The 25,927-nt window shown below is 47.9% G+C and overlaps 1 protein-coding gene across 1 annotated transcript; it reads left to right on the forward strand.

Moving 5' to 3' along the window:
* Positions 1-365: 365 nt before the first annotated feature.
* Positions 366-25,927, forward strand: Slc36a3 (solute carrier family 36 member 3). Its single transcript, XM_052757288.1, has 10 exons — positions 366-938; positions 1,778-1,868; positions 4,186-4,274; positions 8,135-8,230; positions 13,656-13,740; positions 15,416-15,634; positions 19,385-19,483; positions 20,021-20,187; positions 24,009-24,178; positions 25,292-25,927. Exons 1-10 carry the CDS (start codon positions 769-771, stop codon positions 25,558-25,560), a joined length of 1,455 nt encoding a protein of 484 aa, XP_052613248.1. The 5' UTR covers positions 366-768; the 3' UTR covers positions 25,561-25,927.

Raw genomic sequence — 25,927 nt, forward strand, 5'->3', positions numbered from 1 at the left:
GTCTAGGCTGGTTAGTGAGCCCTAATAATCCTCCAATCTCCACCTCCCTAGCACCATGATCCCAAGTGTGTGTCACCACACCTGGTTTTTTTTTTACATGGGTTCTGGGGATTGAACTCAGGTCCTCATGCTTGAACTGAGCCCTCTCTCCAGCCCACAAATAGCTTTTTAGAAGTGTCCATTTACCCCCTTCCTAATTAGGTGGCAGTCCACACTTGTCCTCCTGTGCAGAGGATCTGAGCAGTTGGCATTTAAAGCTGGCACAAGCCAGTGTTTACCTCCAGCTGGAGAGATGCTGGTCCATGTGGCACTCTGCATCCTGGGCAGCAGTTTATTGCCTGGGCAGCCTCCATTGTGAGGTAGCTGGGGCTTGTTCTTGCCAGAGGCAGCGAACCCTGAGCCTGAGCCCACAGCGAGGTGCCAGAACTTCCAGGCTAATGATCCCTTCCTCCTCCTCCCAGTCGGTGTTCCCTGTGGACCTGTCATCAAGGGCTGAGCTGGGGGACAGGCTGAAAGTGTGTGCGTCCTGTCACGGCAGTCCTGAGGGGGATCCGTGACTCTGTCCTAGGTGCCTCAAGAGCCCGGAGAGGCACCCTCAACTCCAGCTTCTCCAGCCACTGTCCTCTGACTCCCACACTCAGGACTACACCCCAGGCATCAGGAGCCAGCACCCAACACCTGCTGTGTGGCTTCTCCTGATGAAAGACCACGGAGGGGCTCGTTCCAGCCTGCTGTAGCTGAGAGCCATACCCCTGCCACCTGCTCACCATGGGGAAGATGTCGCTGCTCAGGAAAGATGACAACTGTGAGCGGAGTTTGTTCAGCGTGTGTAAGACCGCCTCGAAAAGCAGCAGCAGCAGCAGCAGCAACAGCAGCAGCAGCAGCAACAGCCTTGTCTCCCCACAGAAGGACCCTCCAGAGGAAGCCGATGCACTATTGTGAGTGGTCCCATTACCCTCCCAGGGCAAGCACAGCTGGACTTCAGCTCCAAAGGCCCTCCTCATGTTCCCCATGACACAGCAAAACTCTAGACCTAAGAATATGACTGTAGCTCTGGGGGGTTGTCAGGGAACACCATATTTCCTAATTCTTGCAAAGAACCCGTATAGATTAGCCAGCGGTCTGTAGCCTGAGCTGCGGGACATAGAGAGCACATCCGTGACACGGGAAGGTGTTCCCCTCTGCCGGGTCTCTATCCCAGTCCCTCTCCCCCACAGACATAGATCTCCCTGTAAACAATTACCCCATGTTCTATTTTTACTGCCCCAAACTCAGGCATATAGATGTTCTCTAGACAGAGTCTCACTCTGTAACCCAGACTGGCCTCAAATTTGCAATTCTCCTGCTTCAGCCTTCTGAGTGCTGGGATTACCGGAATGGAATGCCTCAACCCTGACAAGCAATGGTGACATCTTACATCCAATCCTAAAATGCCGTTTGTGTAAAATCTACAACTACTTATTTGACGTGTCTTTGAAAGTACAGACAAGCTAGAGCTAGAGCTCGGTCGGAGCTAGAGCCTTTACCGACGATACCTAAGGACCTGGGTTCCAGAGATGGGGACAGGGGGAACAGAGAAACGGAGAAAGAGAAGTGAAAAGTACAGAGAGAGAGAGAGAGAGAGAGAGAGATGCTGGGGGGTGGGGTGGAGCCAGCCCTACCTCACCTCCCCCTCCTCTTCCTTTCCCTCCCGTCCTTTCTCCTGCCCTTGCCCTCCCCCCCCCACCCCCGCATCCCTTCCACACAATATTCTCTTCTCTCACTTTCCCCACCACAGGTTTATGCAAATCTTTATCCACCTGTTGAAAAGCAACATTGGCACAGGGTTCCTGGGGCTTCCCCTGGCTGTGAAAAATGCTGGATTGTTGGTAAGAGGCACCATGGGCTAGAAACTAGATTCATCCAAGTTGTGGTGAGGGGAGATAAGTCCTCTGTGGTGGGGTGACTCTGGGGGACTGGGCTCTGCAACAGCATCTGTGCCCATCAATTCCCTGGAGCCAACCAGGAAACACACTGAGCACTCCTGGAGAAGGCAGCTGTTACTCAGAGTCCAGCTGCACGTGCAGAATCCCCATTCACCACCCTGCTCTCCAGTCCCCGGGGTATTATGAGGACCTGGTCCCTATAAACTTGTGTGTGTGTGACTCCTGTTTCACACCACCTCACGAAGTGCCAAGTGGTGCTGGGAGGCTGCAGGTCAAGACCAACTTAGACTATGTAATGAGTTTCGAGGCAGCCTAAACTACATAGCAAGACTATCTCAAAAAGAAAACAAAACAAAAAACCCACAAGGGTTGAGGATGTAGCTTAGTTTCAAGACTGTTGGCATGAAACCCTGGGTTCAGTCCTAAGCACTGAGAAATAAAAATCAGGATAAAACCATCTGATGGTGTACGAGATAGGGGCTAGGCATATGAATAAGGATGTCCCCATCAATCCCCATGTCCCCTACACCCAGCTGACACTATCTCCTGGGTTATACCTCCTTTCAAAAACTGTACTGTGTCCTACAGACATGAAAGCTGTCCCTTACATGCATCTCCTCTGGAGTCCTTAGGAAGCTTGCAAAAGTCTGGCATACTTGCTCTTAATCTGTGACCCCCCTGGCTCTCCACAGTCCTGCTCTGGAGACCTGCACATACAAAGCCCCAGTGGTGCCCGTGAGGACAGGTTGATGCCATGTGTAGAATTTCTCTTTAGTCTGCTTGTCTTCCCCAGGCCTGAGAAGTGGTCCCTTGCTTCCTCCACCTGATTTCTGATGACTAATAGTCCCAGCTGGAGGGAGGAGCCTCTCCTTGGGAGCCCTCCAGGTTCTAGATCGATGTCTGTAGAAGAGTGTTAAACGTGTGTGGCCTCAGCCAGACTGTCTTTGCCAGCGAGCTCCGTGATGTCCTGCTAGCCCTTTAGACTGCCCTCTTTGCCTCCGAGAGTTGTTGGGTGATGTGAAGACCCTCCATCCCCTTCTGACAGTGATCCAGCTGATGAACACTTACTGGGTCATTCTGGGAGTGTGCCTGGCCCCAGGGTTAAAGGTTGCAAACAAGAGGGGTTCTGCCATGTGGAGGCTGCCTCCTTGTGGAGGTCTTACAGCACTCTTGACCCCTCATTTGTTTATTTGTGACAAAATGATGTCACCCAGAACATATCTATAAAGTCATACATCATGCCCTTTGGTCACATCTGGAAGACTGTGATTCACAATCAACCTTGCTTCTTAAATGGGGTCTGACAAGCAGACTCGCTGGAGCAGCTGTCCTCAGCTGGGGAAAGTGTTCTGTACTGGCTCCACTCCCTCCCCCAACAGTCTGCAATGTCCAGGAAGAGTTTCAATTGTCACATCTTGGGCGGGGGGGTGGGGGGTGGGGGGGGGGTGGGGGGGGGTGGTCCCTGCCCAGGGGTGCAGCCCCCGAATCCTGTATTACACAAGGTGGCTCTTCCCAACAGACTCACCTGCCATAGTGTCCCTGGGGCCTGCTGATTAACTATCCTGAGAGAAGGGCACTACATCACAAAAAGAACCTTGGTCGTTAACCAAGGTCTTTAAGGGTCTTAGGAGAGCTGAGGCTAAGCTGTGTAAAGGAATTAAGTTTAGCATGGGGATTTCGGAAGAGTATACCCGGAAGCTGATGAAAAAGGCCTGGGCTGTGTGGGGTGGTGAACTCTTGGCCCCTGGAAGAACATTCCTAGCCAGTATGGAGGAGCCTGTCAACAGTGATACTAAAAAAGGATGTTTGAACACAGCCTCCAGGGCAGAGAACACTGAGCTTGCTGCTCATCATGGACAACTTCCAGTTGGTTGATTGGTTGGTTGATTGGTTGGTTGGTTGGTTGGTTAGCTGATTGGTTGGTTGGTTAGCTGATTGGTTGGTTGGTTAGTTGGTTACAGAGTCTCCCACATAGCTCAAACTGGTCTCAAACTCACAGTGATCCTCCTGCCTCCGCCTAAGTGTTGGCATTCTTGGCACATGCCTCCATGTCTATCAAGTTTTCTGTCTGCTTGGGGGCAGTGCTAGGATGGAATCTACGATGGAATCCAGGGTGTCACACATGCTAGACAAGCCCACATCACTGAGCTACAGCCCAGCTAGAGACTTGCATTCTGCAAAGAGCCTAGTGTCCAGTACTAGGCTGGGCTGTGGATGAAGCTAGATTTCATCTCACTGTCTTCCTGTCTTGTCCCTCTAGGTGGGGCCTATCAGCCTCTTGGCCATCGGGGTCCTCACAGTGCACTGTATGGATATCCTGCTGAATTGTGCCAGCCACCTCACTCAGAGGTCAGAGTCCACATCTCTCACCCCATGGGCTCCATTCCAGGGCCTCTTCTCCAGGCTACCACCGCTGCTGCTCTGGATCCTCCAGAGGTGGCAAAGGGATTGCAGTAGAGTGTTGTGGAATAGAATATTTGTTTGTTTAACTATGTAAAGATGTGTTGCATTTGTTGATGCTGCATTTGTTTAACTATGTAAAGATGTGTTGTTGTTTTACCTTGCCTCCCTAAGGCACCTGATTGGTCTAATAAAAAGCTGAATGGCCAGTAGCTAGGCAGAGGAAAGATAGGCAGGGCTGGCAGGCAGAGAGAAAAGGGGAGGCAGCCAGCAGTGGTGGGGGGTGGGGAGCAGCCAGACATGGAGGAAGCAGGGAAGTAGGATGGACAGTACGTAGATGAGGAAAATGAGCCTCAGGGCAGCACATAGAAATGGGTTAATTTAAGTTTTAAAAAGCTAATTAGAAACAAGTCTTAGCTAAGGCCGAGCATTCATAATTAATAATAAGTCTTCTTTATGTCATGATTTGGGGGCTGGCAGTCCAAGAAAGCCTGCTACAGAAGAGTCTCAAACAGAAGCTGTCTTATAGTCTGAGGAGAAATGGCCACTCAGGCTCACGTGTTTGGACACTTGGTCCAGCTGATGTCACTGTTTGGGGGAGGCTGTAGGAAGTTAGGAGGTGGAACTTGTGGGAGGAAATGGGCCTCGTGCTTCCTGCTCACACTCTGTTTCCCGATTGGTTGGTGTGGGGGAGCTCTAGTCTCACACTCCTGCCCCGTAAACTCCCCCATGGCTTTCTCAGCATGGTGGACTGTGCCCCCTCAAACTGTGAGACAAAATAATCCCTGCCTCCCTTAAGTTGCTTTATGTCAAGTGTTTGGTTACAGCAGAATAAGGTCAGGCCAGTAGATCTGTGGTAGAAGCTTACCTAGTATGTGTGAGCCCCTGGGTCCCATCCCCAGCACCTCCAAAAGAAGCTAATGTGGCATCTTGGTGTGGGCCCAATTCTGCAGCTAGTGAGTTGGAAGCCACTCTGGCTCCCACACTGCTCTGAGCCTCATTCTCTTCACATGGAGCCACCAAAGGTAACAAAACGTGCAAGACCCTCAGACAAGCCTCCTGGTTCATTTGGGGATTTTTTTGAAATTTTTTTAAATCTGTATGTATGTATGTACCTTCATAAGTTTATGTGTGCCATGTGTGTGCAGGAGCCCCCTGAGGCCAGAAGAAAGAATCAGATCCCCTGAAACTGGAGTTACAGATAGTTGTGAGCCACCATGTGGGCGCAAGGTACTCTGTAAAAGCAGTTAAGTGCTCTGAACCACTAAGCCATCTCATCAGCGCTACCTTTTATCTGAGTCAGGGTCTCATATAGCCCAGGCTTGCCTCAAGGTCACTATGTAGACGAAGACGTCTTTGAATTCCTGGTCCTCCTGTCTCCACCTCCCATGTTCTAGTAAGAAAGTCATGTGAGTCCATGCCCCATTGATACAGTGCAGGGGATCGAACTCCGGGCCTTATGTCTGAGAGGTACTCTATCAAATGAGCTACAGTCCCATCCCCTGTTTACCTTTTCATCTCCCTAACCCAATACAGGTACATTGTTGGGGCCACTTATTCCAGGAAAACCCTTTCTAGGCAAGTTAATAAAAGTGCAAAACACAAGCCTGGCAGTGGTGGCGCACGCCTTTAATCCCAGCACTCAGGAGGCAGAGCCAGGCGGATCTCTGTGAGGTCGAGGCCAGCCTGGTCTCCAAAGCGAGTTCCAGGAAAGGCGCAAAGCTACACAGAGAAACCCTGTCTCGAAAAACCAAAAAAAAAAAAAAAAAAAGTGCAAAACACAGTTAGCCTCGCTGTGAGTGGTTTACAATGGCTTCAGTCATTAACTGCACATCGAGGGGAACTGAACAATGACTTAGCGGATGGGAGAGCCTGCTGCTCTTCCAGAGGACCCAAGTTCAGTTCCAGCACCCACATTATGTAGCTTCAGGGGATCCAAGACCCTCTTGGGACTTCTTCATTGGTACCTAAGCTCACATGTACATACTCACACACAGACACAGATTTATACATCCGAAATATTAATATAAAAATCACTGAGAGCTGGAGAGACCGCTCAGTGGTTTCTTTCTCTGAAAGAAAAAAAAAATGCAATGAAAATACAGAATACTGAGCTCCTCAGGACCCAGCCACTCGAGTTACATTCAGTGTGTCCTTGGAAGTGAGGAAAGGCCTTAGACAGAAGTCAAAGCAAGGCAACTCAGAGGCTGAGGCAGGAAGATTGTCAGTTCCAGGCCAGCCTGGGCTATATCACGAGCATTTTTGAAGCAAGGATATTAAGTAGAAGTTAACGTAATGGATGTAGCTCAGTGGTAGAGCACTTGCCTGGCATGCAAGTTCAGTCTCCAGAACTCATCACAAAGCCAAATAAACACAATCCAAATAGTGGATGTACCTGGAGAGTGTGCTGGTCACACTCAACCCCGAGAGCCCTTTCGGCTGTGAAACATATCATGCATCAGGGTGTTTGCTCATTCAGCCATGTAAATGGTGCAATTCTGTTGAGCCAAGGGCTTTGCAAGATTTCTGTACTCCTTCCAGGAACCCCCAGGATAGAGACTGTTTTTAATTCCCATTTTACAGGTGAATACACAGGCTTAAACACCTTGCTCTGGGTCACACAGCTGGGAAATGGCAGAGTTGGTCTCTGAAGACCTGTCTAACTTCATTCTTTTTTTTTTTAATTAGTTCTTTGAAAATGTCATACAAAGTAATTTGATCTTATTCAGCCCCTCCCCCAGTTCTTCCAGACCTACTCCCTCCCCTCCCACTCTGTAGTACCCTTTTTCTTTTCTCTTTCCTTTCTTATTTCTTTCTCCTCCCTTCTCTCCTTCTTTTTATTATTAGACCCATTCCTCACCATCAGGCAACCTCTGGGTGCCCTTTCCCAAGCCCTCGGGGCCCCCACGCCCCCTGCAGGCACCAACCTGCCCACAGTTGCCTCAGTCCGGCTTTGTGCTTTGGCTGAACGTGTCTCTCCTTTTTCTCTGACATAAAGACAATGGTCTGTTGTCCAACTAGGGCCTTCCGCCATTTTTGTTTTGGTTATTTCCCAGATTGTCTTTCACTCTTTATGTAGTCCAGAATGAACTTGATCTCAGGATCTCCTGTGTCTACCTCCACAGTCCTCAGATGACAGGCACACTCCAGGCCCAGGGGGGTGCTGGGTTAGACGACTCCACAGAGGTCCTGTAGTTAGCACTGTGCATGTGGCATCTGGCCAGCAGCCACTGCTCCTCTCTGTTCCCACTCAGGACCAGAAGGGTCCTTCTGCAGAGCCACCCACTCCCCCTTAAAAATTTAGAGATCATCTTCTCGAGGGCCCCCAAATCAAAGTGTCAAGTTGACTTTGTAAACCAAAACAGTCATTGGCCGGCCACACCCACTCCCCCCTCTCCTCCACCTCTTCTCCTGCTTTGCTTATTTAAACCAATGCACCAATACTGCTTATTCCAAAGGACGAAACCAAGGAAATCTTCTTAAATATTGTGTTTACAGCATGCTGCTGAGCATATGTATGACTGCAGGGAGTGGGGAGAGAAGGATCAAGAGTTCAAAGTCATCCCCAGATGCACAAATCCACCCTAGGCTACATGAGACCCTGTCTCAAAAAAAAAAAAGCATAAATGCATAAAAATTGTATAAGCTAGTAACTAACTTCTGAAAGTTGCATTAATGGTACAATTATTAGAAAATTCACAGAACACTCTACGCTATCACACAAATACACAGCTGTCACCAGCTTAGGCACATATGATACCTTTAGCCAAAGTGTTTTAACTTATGCATCATTTGTCCTTTCATCCTAGACTGCAGAAGAGTTTTGTCAGCTATGAAGAGACCACAATGTACAGCCTGGAAACATGCCCAAATCCTTGGTTGAGGACGCACTCAGCGTGGGGCAGGTACCGGTCACAAACACTCACAGTGATCACATCCCCCACCTACCCTGTCCTTATGTCTGCTCCCACAAGTTTGTTTTCTTTTTGATTTTATGTTTAATTATATCTATCTGTGTGTTTATATGTGAGCATGTGTACGTGAGTGCAAGTTCCCAAAGAGGCCGGAAAAGAATGCCAGATGCCTGGAGCTAGAGTTTATGGGTGGTTGTAAGCCACCACCTGATGTGGGTTCTGGGAACTGAACCTGGGTCCTCTACAAGAGCATTTGCTCTTAAGGAGCCCTCTCTCCAGCCCCTGCTTGCATAAGTTTTTAAGCAGAAAGGCTCTTTTTGGAAACTATCAAGCAAGGTAGAAGATCTCCCCATGGCCTCAACTTCACTCTGGTTCATAAACAGCCCTTTCAAGGCTTTCTTTTTCTGTGTGTATATATGTCAAGATGTGTGCGAGTGTGAAAGGTATGTGTTAATGGCTTTTTTTTTTTTCTGAAAGAAAGAAAGACAAGTGAGAGGACCAAGTAGACTCTGTAGCAGGCTGCTCGGTCTTCTCTGAGAGATCGGGCCTCATTTCAGTTTCCTGAGACTGAATAAGCAGTTTCTGAAAGAGTCACAAACAAAGGACAATCAATCTCCAGCACCCCCAATAGCAAGGACTAGGAGGCCTGATACATGCAGTCCAGATCTGAGCCACAAACAGCTCAAGGTGGTAACCAAAGAAGGACAAGCCTGGGACTCTCCCAGGCCTGCTCCAAAATGGGAAAAACCATAGCCCTGATCAGCCTCTGACTAGCCCTGGCCAATACAGATGTACCAATATGATTGCCACTTTTTTAAGCCAATCACAGATAAAATGACCTAACTACTCTAAGACCTCCCCTTGGCTATGCTCAAAAGGAGCCCACACATCCCTCTTGGGGGTCTTCACCATCTTGCCTTTGTGCGGGATTGCAGGCCCCAGCATGCTGGAATAATAAACGCTCTTGTTGATTGCGTACTTGGATGGTGCCTTTTGTGGGACTTCTCCAGGACCCTAACATCAAGAACTCATATAGCCAGGGTGACCTTGAACTAGCTAAGAAGCCAAGGATGACTTTGAATTTCCTGTATAAGACCTAGCTGGGCTCATACTGTGCTGAGAAGTGACGCTTCATAAAAACTAGGCTAGAACTCTACCAACCCAGCTACAGCCCCAGCCCTGGATCCTTTTACATTTTCATGTATGTTGCTTAGAATCGTGTGTAAAGAAGTTCATTTTGCTTTCTGGCTTGCTTATTTGTGTGTTTGAGACAGGGTCTCCTGATCATTAGGCTGGCCTCAAACATGCTTCGTAGCCTCAAGACAACCCTGAACTCCTGACCCTCCTCCTCCTCTCCAAGTGCTTGCCATGCACTTCCACAACTAGCCTGAAATTAGATGTTTTTATCTAATGGTGTAACAGTTAATTGTCCTGTTGCTGCAGCAGAGTATCTGAGGGAAACAACCTGAGGAATGGAGGTTTATTCCAGCTCACAGTTCCAGAGGATTCTATCTATAGTGTTAGGGAAGGCATGGCAGCTGGGACAGGAAACAGCTGGTCACATTGTGTACACCATCAGGGAGCAGAGAGATGATTGCTGGTGCTCAGCTCACGGTTTCCTTTTTTTATTCAGTCTGAGCCCGAGCACATAGAATGGTGTTGCCCACATCCAGTGTGGGTCTTCTCACCTCAGTTAGCCTATTCTTCTTCTTTTTTTTTCTTTTGTTTTTTGTTTTTTAATTTTTTGGGTTTTGTTTGTACAGGGTCTCTCTATATAGCCCTGGCTGTCCTGGAACTCACTATGTAGACCAGGCTGGCCTCTGCCTCCTGAGTGCTGGGATTGAAGACATTCATCACTAAACCCAGATATCCAACTTATTCTAGAATGTCTCCCACAGACATGCCAAAGATTTGTTTTCCTTGTGATTCTACATCCTGCCACCCGAACAGCAGAAATCAATCATCAGAGACAATATTCCTCTTTTTTTTCATCTTGAGACATGCAGACACATTTCATCATTTAAAGGCTCACACACAGAGTTCTCTGGTGCAGAAGTGTACCCTGTTTTTGTTGAACATTCCCCTGGGGATGGACATTTAGCCTGTTCCCTTTGTTATGGGGTAAAGAGCCAGAGACCACTTGGGCCAGGATTTTAAAACAGCTAGGCATGCCAGGCAGTGGTGGCGCATACCTTTGATCCCAACACTCAGGAGGCAAAGGCCGGTGAGTTGGTGTGAGTTTGAGGCCAGCCTGATCTACAGAGTGAGTTCTGGGACAGCCAGGACTATACAGAGAAACCCTGTCTCAAAAGTAAAAAAAGGCATGTAGCTCAGCAGCACAGCTAGAGGCCCTGGCTTAGATCCTCATCACCACACACTTGAGCACACACACACACACACACACACACACACACACACACACACAGATGGTGTGTTCAAAATGCTTTTCTATTTGAGCATCTCTGGTCATCTTACCAATCTCGAACAGGACCCAGGGTGAGATTTCTCTGCCCTAGAAAAATGGGGGTGACCAGGGCTCTTACAACAAAATAACAACTCAGAAGTACAGAAGACCCTGATAGTGGAGGAAATGAGACACCCCGAGGCCCTTCCGTGGGACCTTTTCTGACAGTTCTTCTCCAGGCAGGGAGTCAACACTGAGGCAGCCACAGCCCCTTCCGTACCGCCTACCGTCAGGCTCCTCAGGCCAGCACTGATCTCCCAATCAGGAATTGTTTGTTATCAGCCAGATGAGGTCAGAATCCAAGCTGATGCTATCTTAAGTAGCTATGTAGGACAAAAACTGCCCTCGGAATTCTCTGTACCCATGCCTGTAGAGATGGAAAAATTATACAGCTCAGAGAAGACAAGCAGGTTGCTGAAAGCCACACAGGAATTTAGTGCCAGAGCAAGGACTAGAACTTGAGATCTTTACTCTCCACCCGCCAGGATTCCCTTGTCCTATTGCTTTGGAGATCAGTAACTGAGGAAAGTGGGAAATACTTGGAGGGAAGTCTCATTTCAACCAGCGATTCTTCATTTTCAGGGCACTAAGAGGAACTCAGTGGCTTGAGAAAGAACTGCCTGCCCCCCATAGGTAGCAATCATTGATGGATGCTCAACCTTTAGATGGACAGTCAGTGGGGACTTTATAAAGGAGGGTGCAGTGGTGGCCCTGCCCAGGGTGCCAAGTTAAGCCCACACCAGCCCATGCCACAGGTGTCTTGTGATAGAATAGAGATCTAATCTGAAATCCTCTTCCCAGAAAAAAAAAAAATCAGTGAAGAAACATCACCTAATCAAACCTCCTGGCCTGAGATCAGCTCACAAGAAACCCCCAAGGATGGGAGACCAGGATAAATGGTACACAAGAAAGTCAGCAGGACCCAGAAAATCGGATATGCTGACTGGACAATCTAGCTGCCAAAGCAAGCTACCACCAAAAAAGTAAAAAGTTGAGGGCAAAAAGAAAAACAGGACTTGGCTGTAGCTCAAGGGTAGAGCACCTGCCTAGCATGCAGGATTTAATCCCCAGTATCAGGAAACAGAAATACCCAAACAATGAACAAAAACCCACAGAGCACGAAGGACATGATAATTTTTCAAATTTAAGAGTTGTAATAAAGTGCAGTGCATAGGTTTGCCTGGAACCAGCTTTATAAAAGGGTATCTGTCATTAAGTTCTAAAGCTTTGGGTGTGAGGGGGGCACATGAGTGAAGAGAGATCCGAAACCACAGGACAACAGGCTATTGACACCCCCCAGGGTTCTGAAAGAGGAACAGGGGGAGCCGGGAGGGGGGCATGCTGGAGAGATGGCTCAATGGTTAAGAGCACTGAATACTCTTCCAGAGAACCCAGGTTCAAATCTCAGCACCCATACGGAAGCTCACAATTGTCTGTAACTACAAGATCTGACACCCTCACATAGACATACATGCAGGCAAAAACACCAGTGTACGTAAAATAAGAATAAATTATTTTGCCGGGCAGTGGCGGCACACGCCTTTAATCCCAGCACTAGGGAGGCAGAGCCAGGCGGATCTCTGTGAGTTCGAGGCCAACCTGGTCTACAAAGCAAGGTCCAGGAAAGGCGCAAAGCTACACAGAGAAACCCTGTCTCGAAAAATCATTTAAAAAAAAAAAAGAATAAATTAAAAAAAAAAAAGAAAGAAGAAAGAGGAACAGAGTTGATGTTTTTGTCGGCCCGCCCAAAGTGCTTCCAGAAGTCTAATCTGGAGGAAATGGTCACACAAACACAGCTTGCGGGCAGTTTACAGAAGGCCAGCCTGGACTCTCCAAAATAACCTAGTGTAAAACAACTGTGCACGCCTTTAATCCCAGCACTCAGGAGGCAGAGGCAGGTGAATCTCTGTGAGTTCTGGCCTGCAGACCTAGTTCCAGAGCAGCCAGGACTATGAAGAGAAACCCTGTCTCAAAAAACAAAAAAACAAAAACAAACAAACAAAAAACCAACAGATGCACATGCACACAAAATATTCCATGTTGGGGGGGGGGGACTAAACAGGTACAGCTAAGTATAACACACATCCTTGGAAATTAAAAAAATAAAAGTTAAGCCAGGTATAGTGGCACACTTGCAATTCCAGCACTTGGAAGTAAAAGCAGGAAAATCAGGAATTCAGAGGCAGCCTGGGCTACATAGGGTGTTTACAGCCTTGGCTACATGAGACAATGCCCCTCTCAAAAAAGAAAAAGACACTTGTGAGATAAGATATCTAAAATATAGACTATATATTTGATGTTAAAGTTACTTTCTGTCTGTCAAGGATTAAGAGAAATCTGCTTGAGGTATTCCAGGTAGATGTTTCATGACTTCTGAAATTATCATTGAAATGGTTCTAAAAGAGTGTGTGTGTATGCTGTGTGTGTGTGTGTGTGTGTGTGTGCTGTGATGCTGTGAGTGTTTGCTTTGTATTCTGTGTATGTATATATGTGTATGTACTGTGTATGCTCTGTGTGTGTGTGTGTGTGTGTGTGTGTGTGTGTGTGTGTGTGTGTATGTGTGTGTGTGTGTGTGTGTGTGTGTGTGTGTTGAATATATATACCCAGAATGTAATCAGGGCAAAGGTAATTGCTCAGACATTCATGAGAATGTGTGGATGTGGATGGTTGTGGTGATATCAGCATTGCTGGGGTAGAAGCTAGAAAATCAGGAGTTGAAGCTCACACTTAGCCACCTGGCTAATGAGAGGCCAGCCTGGGCTACATGAGGCCCCATCTCAAAACAAAACAAAACAAAACCTAAAGCCAGAGTTTATGGCTGTTAATTCTATCATACTATCAGCTTTTTCTGAGGGCCTGAAATTTCTCAAAATACAATCATCAGAAATAATTGTTTTGAAAATGAAACCCATTCTAAACGATAACTTCTTTTCCTCATCCTCTTCCTTCTAGGTACATTGTGAGCTTCCTGCTGATCATCACTCAGCTGGGCTTCTGCAGCGTGTATTTCATGTTTATGGCAGACAATTTACAACAGGTAAAGAGGGCTCTTCTGGGCAGAATGGGAGGAGAGGAAGGAGAGAGAGGAGAACGAGAAGAGCAAGAGAGCGGACCTCCCGATGCCAGGGCTGTTAGTGGGACCATAACATCTGAGCCAGTCTGCCCCATCTTAGACCACAGTTGGGACCAGAGCAGAGCCAAAGCCCCACATCTTCAGTCTGGAAAGCATAGATGACGTCAACCTTAGGCATCTCAGGTTGTCACATCCAAGATGTCTAACAGGCTGTCACGTTCCCCCATCATGTCTCTCACATGAGACAAGTCCGTGAGAGCACTCTTTTATGGCTGTGTGGGACGGAAGAGCACACCCAGCCATCCAGGAAGATCAGTGAGCAGTGTGACGGAGGGACTGGTGGAGGAGCGACCGCTCGGTTCCCAGTCCTGCCCAGAGGATGTGCTTGTGCAACCGAAACCTTTTCTCTAGTCATGTGAGGGGGGAGGGGACCAAGAGATTGTCTATCAGACAAAAAGACCGTTGGGTCTTTAGTTTTATGATGTCCAGGGTTTCCGGTTGTCAGAATCACACGCACTGCAGTTAAAGGTTTCTAGGCTTGCCAAAGAAAAACACAGGACACCGAAAACCGGGCATGGCGGCTCACATTCATAATGCCACACTTGGAAGGTAGAAGCAGAATGATCAAAAGTTCAAGGTCAACCCCGGCTACATAGCAAGTCTGAGGCCAGCCTCAGACACATGAGACCCTATCTCAAAAAGGGGGGGGGGCAGCGTGAGAGCATAGCTCAGTCAGTAAATTTCTTGTCTTTGCAAGCACAAAGGCATGGGTACCATCTCCCAGGACCCACATATAAGAAAGCCGGGCTTGGTGGCATGCAGCTGTAATTCCAGTGCTGAAGAGACAGAGACAGGTGACAGCTGCTCACTGGATGACCAATCTAGCCTAACGTGCCCAGTACACAGCTAATGAGAGACCCTGCGTCAAAAACGCAAGGTGGACAAACCTGAGAAACAATACTGAGTTGTCCTCTGCAGGCCCCGCCCCCAGGAACACATATGCGTAAGTGCGCAGACTCACAGAAGACACTCACCCATGGAGCTGGAGAGATGGCTCAGCAGTTAAGAGCATTTGCTGCTCTTTCAGAGGACCCGGAGCCGGGTTTGGTTCCCAGCACCACATGGTGGCTCACAGCTGTCTGTAACTCTGGTTTCGGGAAACCTGACTCCATCTTTTGACCTCTTCCAACACCCAGCATGTACATGATCCACTTACATATATGCAGGCAAAACACACATACAATAAAATTAAATAAATTAAAAATGTTTTAAAGATTTATTTGCTTTATTTTTATGTGTATGAATGTTTTGCCTGCATGTATGTATGCGCACTACAAGCCCATGGAAGTCAGAAGAAGGTGTTGGCTTTCCTGGAACTGTGAACCACCATGTGGGTGCTGGGAGTTGAACTCAGGTCCTCTGTAAGAGCAACCGGTGTTCTTAACCACTGAGTCACCTCTCTAGCCCCTTAAAAAATGTTTTCAAAGGCATCTTGTTATATTGAAATTTCACACAAGTCATGAATAATATCTTTTCTGCTGGGGCAGTGGGTCATCAGCCATTCAACTGAAGTCTTATTTGAAACGGTTCTTAGTGATTCCTGATTGATGCCCCAACTTTCACTGTGCCCCTTTGGCAGATTGTGGAAGAAGCTCACTTCACCTCCAATGTCTGCCAGCCCAGGAAGAGCTTGGTGCTGACCCCCGTCCTGGATGCTCGCTTCTACATGCTCACCATCCTGCCCTTCCTCATCCTGCTGGTGCTGGTCCAGAACCCACAGGTGTTGTCCATCTTCTCCACCTTGGCCACCATCACCACCCTGGGCAGCCTGGCTCTGATCTTCGAGTATCTCATCCAGGTCTGTGTCTGACACCACACAGAAGGAGGTCAGGGTCCAAGGCTTCTGAGGCATGGCAGGGTTATGGATGCTTTGGGAAAGCGGTCGGTCCCCTGCTCTGAGCCTAGATGATTTCTAGAAATACTTCTGTCCCACAAGCTGTAAAGTTAGTCATCATCATCAATACCCTCGTCTTCAGTATCATCATATCCAAAAATTGAATTGCTAGGTAATTTAGCTGCTGAATGCCATCTGTGATCAGGTGTTGTTTGAGAAGATGGGGATTTGGGGCTCAATAACAAGAGATAAAGAAGGATGTCACACTCCCCATCATTTCAATGAAATACCAAGAAATACCACAGTGTGGAGATTGGGAGAGGGCTCAGTGGGTGAGGTGCTTGCTACCCTAGCAGAGGAACTGAGTTCCCATGCCCAGTATCCACATGACAGCCTAGCACAGTGGGGCACACATGTAACCCCAGAACTGAGAGAGTGAAGGCAGGTGGGGGTTCACTGACCAGACAGTCTAGCTAAAATGGTGAACTCTAAGTTCAGTCAGAGACTCTAAAAATTAAGAATTGCCAGGCGGTGGTGGCACATGCCTTTAGTCCCAGCACTCGGGAGGCAGAGGCAGGTGGATCTCTGTGAGTTCGAGGCCAGCCTGGTCTACAAAGTGAGTTCCAGGACAGGCTCCAAAACTACACAGAGAAACCCTGTCTCGAAAATTAAAAAAAAAAAGTAAGAACAATAGAGGAAGACAACAGAATATCTCTAGCTTCCACACACACTGGCATGGGTACATGCACACAAATGTGCACACAAATGCATATACACCGTGGTGAGCATGCAAATGCACACACACAATACACACAGAGGGAATACAGTACTGGTCAGTGGACAGGAAATAGGTAGGGCTGGCTAGATAGTTCAGACGCTTGCCTCCAAGCCTGAGGACCTGAGTTCCATCCATGGAACCCACAGAGTGGAAGGAGAGGACTGACTCCCTCAAGTCATCCCTTTACCTCCACATGCACACTGTGGCACATGTGTCCCCTCCCCCCCAGTAACATAAATGTATTAGAAACATTTTAAAGTGATAGATAGATAGATAGATAGATAGATAGATAGATAGATAGATAGATAAGGAATTTGATCTACTTGGTACGAAGGACTTTACACAACTTCTCCTATCTTCGAAATAAAACAACTGCTAAATACTATCTCTATCCCAGTTCCAGAAAAAGGCTCTAAGGAGCAGGGGCAACAGGTGGGCAGATCTTTCTGAAGGGCCAACTGGTTTACCTCCCTTTGTTGGAGCCAGCATTCCACCATTGTTGCTCCATTTCTTTGATCATGAAAGTCTATGGAATTACATTAGTGTCCTGTTGCTGCTATAACAAATAACCACAAATCTGCAAAGATTAAAAAAACAAACAACAACAAAAACCCAGGGTCTTATGTAGCCCAGGTTGGCTTTGTAGCTAAGTATGACCTTAACTCCACTTCTGGATGCCAGACTTACAGACATGCACCTTGACACCCAACTTATGTAGCACTTCCTGTCTGTTAGGCAGGCACTCTACAAACTAAACTATAACCCAGGACAGTTTTTGGTTGTTTTTGTTTGGGCTTATTTTCTTTGGTTTCAGGGTATTTGTCTTGAAACAGGGTGACTCTGAGATCTTTAAGTATTGGAGGGTAACCTTGAACTTCTCATCTTCCTGCTTCTACCTCCCAAGAACTGGGTTTACAGGCATGTGCCACTGCATTTGGATTTCTAGAAAGTTGGGGATCAAACTCAGGTCTTATTGTATGCTGGGCAAGCATGCTGCCAACTAATCTACATCCCCAGCCCTAAAATGGCACAGATTTCCTCTACGGTGTTGGAGGTCTCACTGACTAATCAGAGATCAGCAAGGCTATAGCTTTTCCAGAGGTTTCAAGAGTCTGCTTTCTTGCCTTTCCCAGCATGCCTTGGCCTATGGCCCCCTTCCATGGTCAAAACCAGCAACACTAGACTAAGTCTTTCCTTGCTGCATCCTGGTTCCCTCTTCCACGTCTCTCTTCCTCTTTTAAGGACTCTTATCTGACTCAGATAATCCAAGTTTGTCTCCCTGTGTAAGGTCATCTGCTTTAACATCCTAAATTCCTTTTGAAAACTCAACACTCTAGCCAAGCATGGTGGTATGCACCCATTAATCCTAGCACTTGGGAGGCCAAGACAAAAAGATAGCTTGGTCTCCATAACAAGAACCTAACTCAAAAAAATAACATAATCCACCCAGTTTTGGTGGTGCATGCCTTGAACCTCAGTACTTGGGAAGTAGAGGCAATCGGAACTCCGTGAGTTCGAGCCTAGTCTGGTCTACATTGAGAGTGGACAGTCAGGGCTACATAGAGAGACCATGGCAATAAATAAATAAGTAAATAAAATAATCTGCTCACAGGTTCCTGGGATTAAGATAAGGATATCTTTGAGAAACCTTTATTTATCCTACCCACCACAGAAATCTATTATAATCACACTTGGCTGAACAACAAGTTTGAGGGCATCTTGGGCTACCTGATACACTGACACAAATAAATTATCACTCTCTTTATCTATGATGGCTACTGTATCAGCTGGCAGACTGCATAGCCCTGAGTGAAACGGTGGAACAGAGATGTTAAAGGTCAGGAGCAGGGGACAGGCATCCTTACCTGGGCTGTGTGAGTAGCTTGCAAAATAGCCTTGGGCAATTGCCTTCTTCCTCTGTCCTGACTGTTCCTGACTGTTCCATATTTAAGATGAGAAGACAAACTGTATGGGTGGGGGGAGAGTAGAATATTACTGAGCACTAAAGAAAAATGAGAGGGCTTTTTAAAAATCTCTCTCTCTCTCTCTCTCTCTGTGTGTGTGTGTGTGTGTGTGTGTGTGTGTGTGTGTGTGTGGGTGGGTGGGTGTGTCCACGAGGCCAGAAGAAGGTGTCAGAATGCCTGAAGCTAGAGTTACAGGTGGTTGTGAGTTGCCTGATGTGGGTGCTGGGAACTGAACTCCAGTCCTCTGAAAGACAGCAAGCACTCTTAACCGCTGGGCCCATCTCTCTCCAGACCCAGGAATGAAATTCTAATGAATACTACAACATGCATGAGCCTTAAGAGACATTAAGCTAAGTGAGATAAGCCAAGCACAAAAAAGACAAATGCTACAAGCTCCTGATCACAGGAGGCACTTAGGCAGCCACGTTTATACAGACAGAACAGACACAGGCGTTGCTAAGAGGTAGAGAACAAAGGGTTAGAGTTTCAGATTGGGTTGATTAGAAAGCTCTGCTGATGAACAGTAGTGATGGGAATGTCACGGAGTGCACACATTCTGTGGGTAAAATGACTAAGTGGAAAGTTTGATGCTACTTTGCCATAGTCAATGTAAATAAACTAAACTGAGATGTGGCTAAGTGGGTAGAGTGCTCACCTAGCATGCAGGAGGACCTCTGTTCCATCTTCAACACTGCGTAAAACTACACCTGGTAGTCCACACCTGTAGTCTCAGCACTGGAGATGGAGACAGAGACAGGAAGGTCAGGAATTCAGAATCATTCTCAGGGACATATAGAGTTCAAGGTCAGCCTGGGCTGCAGGAGACTCTGTCCCAAAATAAATTAGCTAATTGACTAGAACACTTTTTAAAAGATAAGACAGTAAGTAACAGTGCCCTTTACACTATCTGTCATCGGACGTGACCCCAGATGACCTCCCCACGGCAAAGCCAACACCCTTCCTCTCTTTCAGGAGACCCCACGTCACAGCAGCCTGCCCCTGGTTGCAAGCTGGAAGACTTTCTTGTTGTTCTTTGGCACGGCCATCTTCACCTTTGAAGGCGTGGGGATGGTAAGAACGATGAGGTACCCCACAGGGTGGCCAGCTGTGAGTCCCTGTCACCCTAGCAGTGCTGAGGGCAGTGCAACATGATTCCCTCCTGGGGATGGGAAAGTCTTCACTCATGAGGGCACCTCCCAACCTGGACCACACCTCAAGTTCCCAAGACAACGACAAAGATGGAAAATTGACTAACCAGCCCACAATAAGCAGGGTGTTGGGGCAATAGCAAGCGTGAGACAAGATGGAGGAGGAGTGAGCATCTAGAGGAGGTGTGGCCATGTGGAGGGGCGTGGCCATTTGGAATGATATGGCAATATAACAAGTGTGGCTGTACAGAGGACGTGGCCTTGTGGAGGGGCGTGGCCTTGTGGAGGGGCGTGGCCTTGTGGAGGGGTGTGGCCTTGTGGAGGGGTGTGGCCTTGTGGAGGGGTCCCTGCTGACTCAATCCACTAGGAGAAGAACACCTGTGCCTGCCTATAAGGGAACCTATACCCACACCATGGCCGCTCCTTCCAACCTTGTCTTTTCCAAACCGTCTGCTTCCAGGTTCTTCCTCTCAAAAGTCAGATGAAGAGCCCACAGCAGTTTCCTGCCGTGCTGTATCTGGGGATGTCCTTTGTCATCTTCCTCTATATCTGCCTGGGGACCCTGGGCTACATGAAGTTCGGCTCAGAAACTCAGGCCAGCATCACCCTCAACTTGCCCAATTGCTGGTAGGAACCTGCCTGCCTCAAGTGGGACAGGGAGACGTGGGCGGTGAGCCTTGATGGCAGAATGCGCATGCGTGAACCGGTTACCTTTAGGAAGCAATGAACTATTGTGAACTGTTGACATTTGTGTTAATAATGACTACGGGTGAGTTTGATGACCAGGCACTGTGCTTCTTCTCATTGTCAATGAGGACTCCATAGAACAGATGAGAACAGTCAACATCAGAGGCTCTCAGTGACCTTCCCAGCTAACACTGTCTAGTGGGAGTGCAGACTTGACTTCTGAGTTTGACCCCCAAATGCAAAGGTCCTAAGATGAGCAATGCGGAGCTGTTGAGGAAACAGAACGTGAAAACGCCATGTTAGAGCATTTGTGCAGATTGTCTGAGGACCTAGGTTGGATAAAAATAAGAATAATATTTTTTAATTTTTGAGATAGGGTCTCATGTAGCCCAGGATAACCTCAAACTTCCTTTGTAGCCAAAACTAGCCTTGAACTCCTGATCCAACCTGCCTCTGCTTCCCAAGTGCTGGGATTACGGGCATGCACTACCATTACCTGGGTAAAAACAAATAATAAACAATTTCAGGTATGTACCACAGATGGACTGCTGCTTAAGCTATTGAGTATCCCCAGTTGGAACTCAGCCTGGAGTCCTTTCCCTCAGTCATTCATTCTTTCATCCATCCATCCAGCAAACATCTGTAAGAGGCATCTTTACAGGAGGTCTTGGGCTCCCAATGACTAAATACATGTTCTAAAGCTAACTAATAGGATCCGCATTCTGGTTCCTCCATGCCCGTGGGCGAGCCTCCCACCCTTCTGCACAGTAAGGCTTACACACGTGCCTCTCGGTATCAGTCAGGACAGTTTCATGATGAACCATCACCGTGACTGTCACACAAGTGCTTACTTAACTCTTTGTTCACACCAACCCATTATGGGATGGCCCAGGTTCTCATTCTAATGGACCAGCCACACTCCAGAGTGTTCTGGTTGTCATGACAAAGAGTCACTGAATGCCACCTGGCCTTCCCAAGCAGCTAGTGCAGCAGCGTGAACTTCTAACTTAAGCTAGCAGAGGCAGCCCTCCTGTCAGACTCCTCACCGTGGCAGGGAAGGGCCTAGAGACCTTTGATGAACAGCACTCTGGTGCACTTGCTGGCAGTGTGTGCTGGCAGCGACTGCTTTAATATACAGAAAATGTTAGAAAAGTGTTTGGCATCCAGCAAGCTCTGAGGATTATCAGCTGTTACCATTGTTATGGCTCCTTACAGCCTTGGCCTTTCAGTTGGGTGGGGTGATAATGGCATTCACTTCCCCAAAGCCAGAGCAGTAAAATAAGGAAAATGTCACCAGCCCCACCCTCCTCGCTGTGCCCTGCTAATGACCAGATGAGATCATGAATGTGGATGCTTTGAAGTTGTGCCTTATTTTATGCAAGCGAGATATTATCTTAATATGTGGGTCTTATTCTTGGCTGATTGCACTTCCTCTAGCTATCCTGGGCAGAGCCTTTTCATTCTGAGGGTGGCAGCTAAATACATAGGCAGTGAGCTCCAGTCACGCTGGTGTAAGCCAGCTAGTGAGTGGAGGGAGAGGAACTCACTCTTGAGGGAAGTCTTGAATAAACAACCCTTCCCAATAAAAACACCAACAATTCCAGAAAAGAAGGGAGGGTAAGTACATAAAATAAGAATTTTATACACAAAAATATCCTCCAAACATACAAAAGAAATGCCAGTTTTAAAAATTACAGTGTTGTCAGGCGGTGGTGGTGCACACCTTTAATCTCACACTCAGGAAGCAGAGGCAGGTGGATCTCTGTGAGTTCAAGGCCAGCCTGGTCTACAAAGTGAGTTTCAGGACAGCCAAGACTAAACAGAGAAACCCTTTCTCAACCCCCTCCCCCGGAAAAAAAATCTGGGTTTGGAGGTGTGTGCTTGCTGTCCTAGCCCTGGGGAGATGGAGACAGGCAGATCCCTGGAGTGTGCTGGCCAGCCAGCCTAGCCAAATCAGTGAGAGTTCCGGGGCCCACAGAGAGACCCCTCATCAAAAACAAGGTGGCGGCTCCTGAAGAAGGATACGGCTACATGCCTGCACACACGTGTGCATGTGCAGACAGGAACACGCACATACTGCAATGTCGGAGACTGACGTGATTCACATCATGTCAGCACTTAGAGCCATAGACTAGGACAAAAGGGCAGTAAGTACTTCAATAGGCATCAAAATTTAAATTCATGGCTGGGGTCTGATGCATAGCTCAGGGGTCGAGTGCTCACCTAGCATACATGAGGCTCTGGGTTCAATCCCCAGCATTGCATAAACCAGAGTGGTGGCTCATGCCACTAATCCCGACACTTTCAAAATGGAATCCAGAGTTCGAGGTCATTCTTGGGTGCATACCAACCTGGAAACCGGCCTGGGACATAGGGTGAGATCCAATGTCAAGAAAAAATTAACTGAAAAATCATTTTTACTTCTGGAGTTGATGTGTAGATAAGGAATATGGAGGTGTGTGCTGTATATGCTGAGATAAGCAGATGTGGGATATTTGGGGGTGTGTCATACATCCTGAGATATGCAGACGTGAGCTATGTGAGTGCATGGTGTGTGCTGAGATATGCGGATATATGTAGAGATAGTCTTTGCTGCATTGTTTTCTTGGCAAAAGACAGAATAATCTAAGTTTCCCATTAACTTTTGACTAGTTAAAAAACTGAAAAAAAAAATCTCTGTGCCGTTAAATAGAAGTGCCAGACATATGCCGGATGGTGGTGGCGCACGCCTTTAATCCCAGCACTCAGGAGGCAGAGGCAGGTAGGTCTCTGTAAGTTCGAGGCCAGCCTGGTCTACAGAGCGAGATCCAGCACAGGCACCAAAACAACACAACACAGAGAAACCCTGTCTTGAGAAAAAAAAAAAAAAAAGTGCCAGACATGTATTTACAGGGAACAACTTACAAGAAATATTTTGTTTATTTATTGTTTTGAGACAGGATCTCACTGTCTAGGCCTTGTTGACTTAGAACTATGTATACCAGGCTGGCCTCAAACCTATGGCAATCCTCCTGCCTCTGCCTTCCAAGTCCTGGGATCACAGGCAAGTGCCACCACATCCAGTTTTATATTTGACGATATAACAAAGGTCAACAATTCCTAGAGACGTGCCACCGTGCATCTGTGGGTGTATGTGTGGCTCCCCTACTTTCTGTTTAAGATTGTAGGCACAGGGCTGAGAATGTGGCTCAGTGGGTAGTGTTTGCCACCCAAACATGAAGATCCAACTTAGAGCCCTCAGAACCCACGTAAAAGCTGGGCACGGTGGTGATGCAATCTGGGATGCCAATGTTCCTGAGTGAGACAAGAGGCAGAGACAGGAGAGCCCGTGGGGTGCAGCCAACCTGGATGTGCAGCAGGAACAAACAGGAGAGATGCTGTTCCAGATGTGGTAGAAGGCGAGGATGGACACTTGAGGTCGTCCTTTGACCTCCACATGGGCGTCATGGCAAATGCTGAGGGAACTGCAGTGAGAATCAGGGGTGAGGAAATGGTCGTGGCTGTGTGGCTGCGTGGCTGCTGCACTGTGAATTTTACTGTACATAGACATGACAGTTATAGTTTTCTAAATGAAATATTTAAATGAAATACCTGCAGGTTCCTATGGCCTCAGAACCTCCAGGAATGCATGTTTCCACGTCCCCTCTGAGCCAGTTTGACCCAGGTCGCTGACTCTTGACCTGTGAAGCTTCCGATGAGTCCTGAACCACCTTCCCGGAATCCTGGTGGCCTCTCACATCCTTTCCATGTTCTGTCTGCAGGTTGTACCAGTCGGTCAAGCTGATGTACTCCGTTGGCATCTTCTTCACCTATGCCCTCCAGTTCCATGTCCCAGCTGAGATCATCATCCCCTACGTCATCTCAAGAGTGTCTGAGAACTGGGCTCTGTTTGTAGACCTGACCGTCCGCACCGCCTTGGTCTGCCTGACCTGTGAGTTGGGGAGATGGTGCTTATTTACACAAACCCAGGATAGTGCCCACCCCAGCAGCCTTGGCTCTGCCACTTACCTCTGTGATCAACAAGATGTTTGTCTCATTGTTCTTACCTTTCTACCTGAAAACGGGCTTAGAGAACTCACATAAGGAGAGTCACCCCCAGTCTTATTGCCTAGGGAGTGGGCACTGACCAATTCATGGGGGAAAGCAAGATCTTTCTTACACAGCCACTTGCCCACCTGCTGGCCACTGTACTGGTGTATCTAACACTCACACCAACCCAGCATTTCTGCCAACTGAGGGAGCCATGGCCCGGAGAAATTAAGTCACATCCCCACGTCACACAGCTCCATGACAGAATGGGAGACTTGGTTCCCTAGGGCCTCTCTCCTTCCCATTTCATGTAGGGCCAAGTCCCTGTGCCCTCAATTATTTAATTGTAAAGAAATTTACGTATTTTAACTGTAAAGAACCCCCCAAAGGGCTGATTTGTTAAGGACTTGGGGGGTATTTCAGTCCATTCTCCTCCCTCTTTTCTCATCATTCATTCATTCACCCTTTCGTTCGCAGTGAGCACTGTTTAGGAAACACTGGAAGAAGGGCTGGGCAATCCTTTCTCTGGAGCATTCTAGGAAGAGAGAGGGGTTAAGAAGAGGTGCCCAGGAGGAAAGAGGGAACTGGGGATGTTTGACGTAGAGAAGCAAGGGCGCTGGACTTCTGGTGTTTATATTATAGTGCGAGGTGGAAGAGACTCAGTGTGTGTGTGTGTGTGGGGGGGGGGGGTCCCGGCTGCCAGCCTAGCTCCAGATTCAGTGAGAGACCCTGTCTCAAGGGAATGAGGCACAGAGTGCGAGATGATGGAGCAGGACACTTGAATCCTTCCTCCGGCCTCCACACTCACACAGGTGCATATGCATGCACACAGACACACACACACACACACACATTTTTTTTCTCTACAGAAATGATAATTTTAAAAAAGGATTGGGGGCCAGGCAGGGTCCAGAGCCATGGTGCCTGGCCTAATCCTTAAACTCCAAGGCCATGCTTGTTGGGGAACCTCTCTTTGAGGCACACTCAGTGAGTTGACATTCCTCTCTCTCTGCAGGTTTCTCAGCTGTTCTCATCCCACGCCTGGACCTGGTCATCTCCCTGGTGGGCTCTGTGAGCAGCAGTGCCCTGGCCCTCATCATCCCGCCCCTGCTGGAGATCACCACTTTTTACTCCGAGAACATGAGCTGTGTGACCATTGCCAAGGACATCATGATCAGCATCCTGGGCCTCTTAGGGTGTGTATTTGGGACATACCAAGCCCTCTACGAGATGACTCAGCAGGCCCACTTTTCCATGGCTAACTCGACAAGAGTCTACACATAATTGCCTATTTTTATTTGAATAGTTCTTCCTTCCTCCCATCCTCTGTCGGATTCCCATTATATGCATTCATCAAAACCCAGCATCTCTATGTCAATTAGTGGCTTCTTTATCTTCCAAGAGGAACGTGGGTGGTGCTGCAGGTCGGGACGGATCCCTGAAAGGTGCCCTGTTATTGGCTCTGGGTTTCTTGGACAGTTCTTTTGTACCTTGATACCCAAATCAGGTCAAGTCTTTGATACCATCAGCCTCAACAAGCCAGGCAAGGCTGTGCATGCCTGTAGTCCCAATGCCAGAGAGAAGGGGAGGCAGGCCGAGACAAACGGAGGCCTAAAGCTCATTGGTCAGCCAGTCTAGCCAAATCAGTGAG

The sequence above is a fragment of the Peromyscus californicus genome, unplaced genomic scaffold (assembly GCF_007827085.1).
Source record: "Peromyscus californicus insignis strain IS unplaced genomic scaffold, ASM782708v3 Scaffold_3__1_contigs__length_106647218, whole genome shotgun sequence".
NCBI classification, from domain to species: Eukaryota; Metazoa; Chordata; class Mammalia; order Rodentia; family Cricetidae; genus Peromyscus; species Peromyscus californicus.